This window comes from Scomber japonicus, chromosome 8 (assembly GCF_027409825.1).
Source record: "Scomber japonicus isolate fScoJap1 chromosome 8, fScoJap1.pri, whole genome shotgun sequence".
Classification (NCBI taxonomy): domain Eukaryota; kingdom Metazoa; phylum Chordata; class Actinopteri; order Scombriformes; family Scombridae; genus Scomber; species Scomber japonicus.
Window position 1 is genome coordinate 33744158 of NC_070585.1, and position 2522 is coordinate 33746679.

Consider the following 2522-nt stretch of genomic DNA (forward strand, 5'->3'; position numbering starts at 1 on the left):
ATCCCAACACCTATGTCTACATTATGACCAGAAATTATTTGTCTCCTTTTTACGGTTTGGCCGTGAGCTCGAGTTAAAAATAAAGATTAAGGCTATTTTTTACTGCTTCTCACACTCTAGCTAACTGCTGCTTCCACTCTAACTTTGAAGAAAAAGTGATTTCCACTCCTCGTTTGACTGCTCATAGTTTGAAAAGTTTACATGTTATGGAGAATAGTTTGGTATTTTTCCAGAGAGCACAAGTTTTCCAGTTTTAAAGTTTGAATCATGTTTCTACGTGCACGTATGAGAGAGCTAGTGAGTCTGAAAAAAGGTGAAATTTTGTGGCTTTAAAAAAAAATCCCCTTTTATTTCCAATGAAGAAATATTCCCGTTTTGTTTGGGAATAACTTTGGGAACATTGGGAATTTCAACACCAAAAGTCAGCAACAGTCAGATAATATAACATTACATAGAAACTGTGATGTTTAATTATAAATATTTATCTTCTGTTTTCACTACAAAGCATCTAAATAATGATACCTATAGATTAAAGCAGATGTGTTGGTTGTATGTTGGTCTCCATGGTAACCCCTCCAGAGGTCAGAGGTCAGAGGTCGAGGGCGGTGGCGAGCTGCCTCATCACATCCGTCTGCAGGTAGAACCGACAGAAGGACAGAAAGACACCGACAGCGGAGAACCCGATGAGAACCCAGAGAACCTTAGCGCTGAAGTACAGAGGAGCCAACCTGAGGAGAGACAGAGAGGAGAAGATCAGACAGATGATCACTCTGCTTCATATTTAAAGTCTCTAGTTTATTATCCTGAGGAGACGATCAGACAGATGATCATTGTTACGGGCTATTCTGCTGCAAGCTGACAGGCAGGGCTCAGGAGGCTTGTTCTTCTCTGTCGGTGGAAGACGGACTGAATTATGAGCAGGTTAAGAGTGCTATCCTGCGTGCCTATGAGCTGGTGTCTGAAGCTTACAGGCAGCGTGTTCGTGGTCTCAGGAAAGCCCAGAACCAGAATCACATCGATTTTGCCAGAGAGAAAGGGATTCTGTTTGACAGGTGGTGGGCGGCATGTAAGGCTAAGGATCTTGCTTCAGTACGGGAGTTGATGTTAGCCTAGCTCACCGGTTCCCAGTGCTGAGGTTTCCACCCCTTCCAAGTCTGAGAGACAAAGTTTTTTCTGCCATAAAACCGGCCACTGAATTGCTAACTGCACTGCCTGGAAACATAATCGTGGGGCTCCATTAAAGCCAAAAGGGGTGGGGCTGATCAAAACCTCTCTCAGTGACACCTGCATCGTGTCAGGGGTACCAGATGACTGTTTTAAACCCTTTATCTCTTCCTGTTACGTGTCTGTCACAGGAAAGCCAGAGGACCAGCGTCTGGTGAGAGTCTTGCGAGACACTGCCTGTTCTCAGTCTCTGATTCTCGCCAGTGTCCTACCTGCAGCTGTCACGTCTCAGGGATTGAAATGGGTTCTGTTCCTGCACCCCTACATCGTGTTCATGTACAGTCTGGTCTAGCCACTGGTTTCTTCCCAGTTGGTGTCCGCTCCTGTTTTCCCATCAATGGCATTGACTTCATCATGAGAAACGACATTGCTGGCGGTAAGGTGTATCCTGTGCCTGTGGTGGTTAGTGAACCTATACCTGAGTCTGAGCAGGATGGTCTAGTCAAACAGCACTCTGATGTCTTTGTGGTCAGTGTGTTAACTAGAGCTCAGATCCACAAGCAGGCACCGGAAGTTGATCTGTCCGACTCATTGTTTGTCTGCTCTGTCTCAGGATGTGTTGCCCTCTAGTGATGGTTCAGTGAACTGCAGGTTGAAGGAGCCAGAGAAGGTGACTGAGCCTGTAGTTACCCCTGCAACCCCCTTGCCCCTGAACCTTAAGGCGCTCATCGCTGCACAGGCAGCGGATCCTTTGCTTGCGTGTATAAAATCTGAGGAGGATGATAAGATGTTGTCCTCTGGACAGCAGTGTGGCAGGCTGTCAACTCAGAGTTTTTGTCCAGTGCTGAACACCGTCTGTCTTGGGTGTTACATGCTGTGTGGTGTTTGGTGCTGTTTCCTTTTGCCTGGAATGGTGATTGTGAACATGCTTTTGTTACTGCCAGGTCTCTTCTCTGCAGTGCTCCAGTACTGGCTGCACCCGAACTTCTTTAGGCCCGTTAGGCTTGAGGTGGATGCCGGTGCCCTTGGAGCTGGAGCGGTGCTGCTTCAGGATGGTGCTGATATGGTGTGTCACCCGGTGTGCTGCTTCTCCGTGAAGTTTAAAAAACATCAGTTAAACTACTCCACTATCGAGAAGGAAACACTTGCCATGCTCCTTGTCCTGCAGCATTTTGAAGTCTATGTAGGCTCGACCTCTATACCGGTAACTGTCTTCACTGATCATAACCTGCTTGTCTTCCTCACACAGATGTATAATAGCGACCAGCGGTTGATGCGCTGGGCACTCCAGGCCTAAAAGGGGGGGCCGAGAATCTGGTGGCCGACCCGTCCCGTGGGTAAGAGAGGGTGTTGGCATA

General features: G+C 47.3%; 1 protein-coding gene across 1 annotated transcript in view; it reads right to left on the reverse strand.

Annotated features, from left to right (window-relative positions):
- Positions 1-589: 589 nt before the first annotated feature.
- The window catches only part of ltc4s (leukotriene C4 synthase), a 5120-nt gene continuing 3187 nt past the window's right edge, over positions 590-2522 (reverse strand). The window contains exon 5 of the mRNA XM_053324186.1: positions 590-728. Within this exon, the coding sequence (XP_053180161.1) occupies positions 590-728 (139 nt within the window). The remainder of the gene's footprint in view (positions 729-2522) is intronic.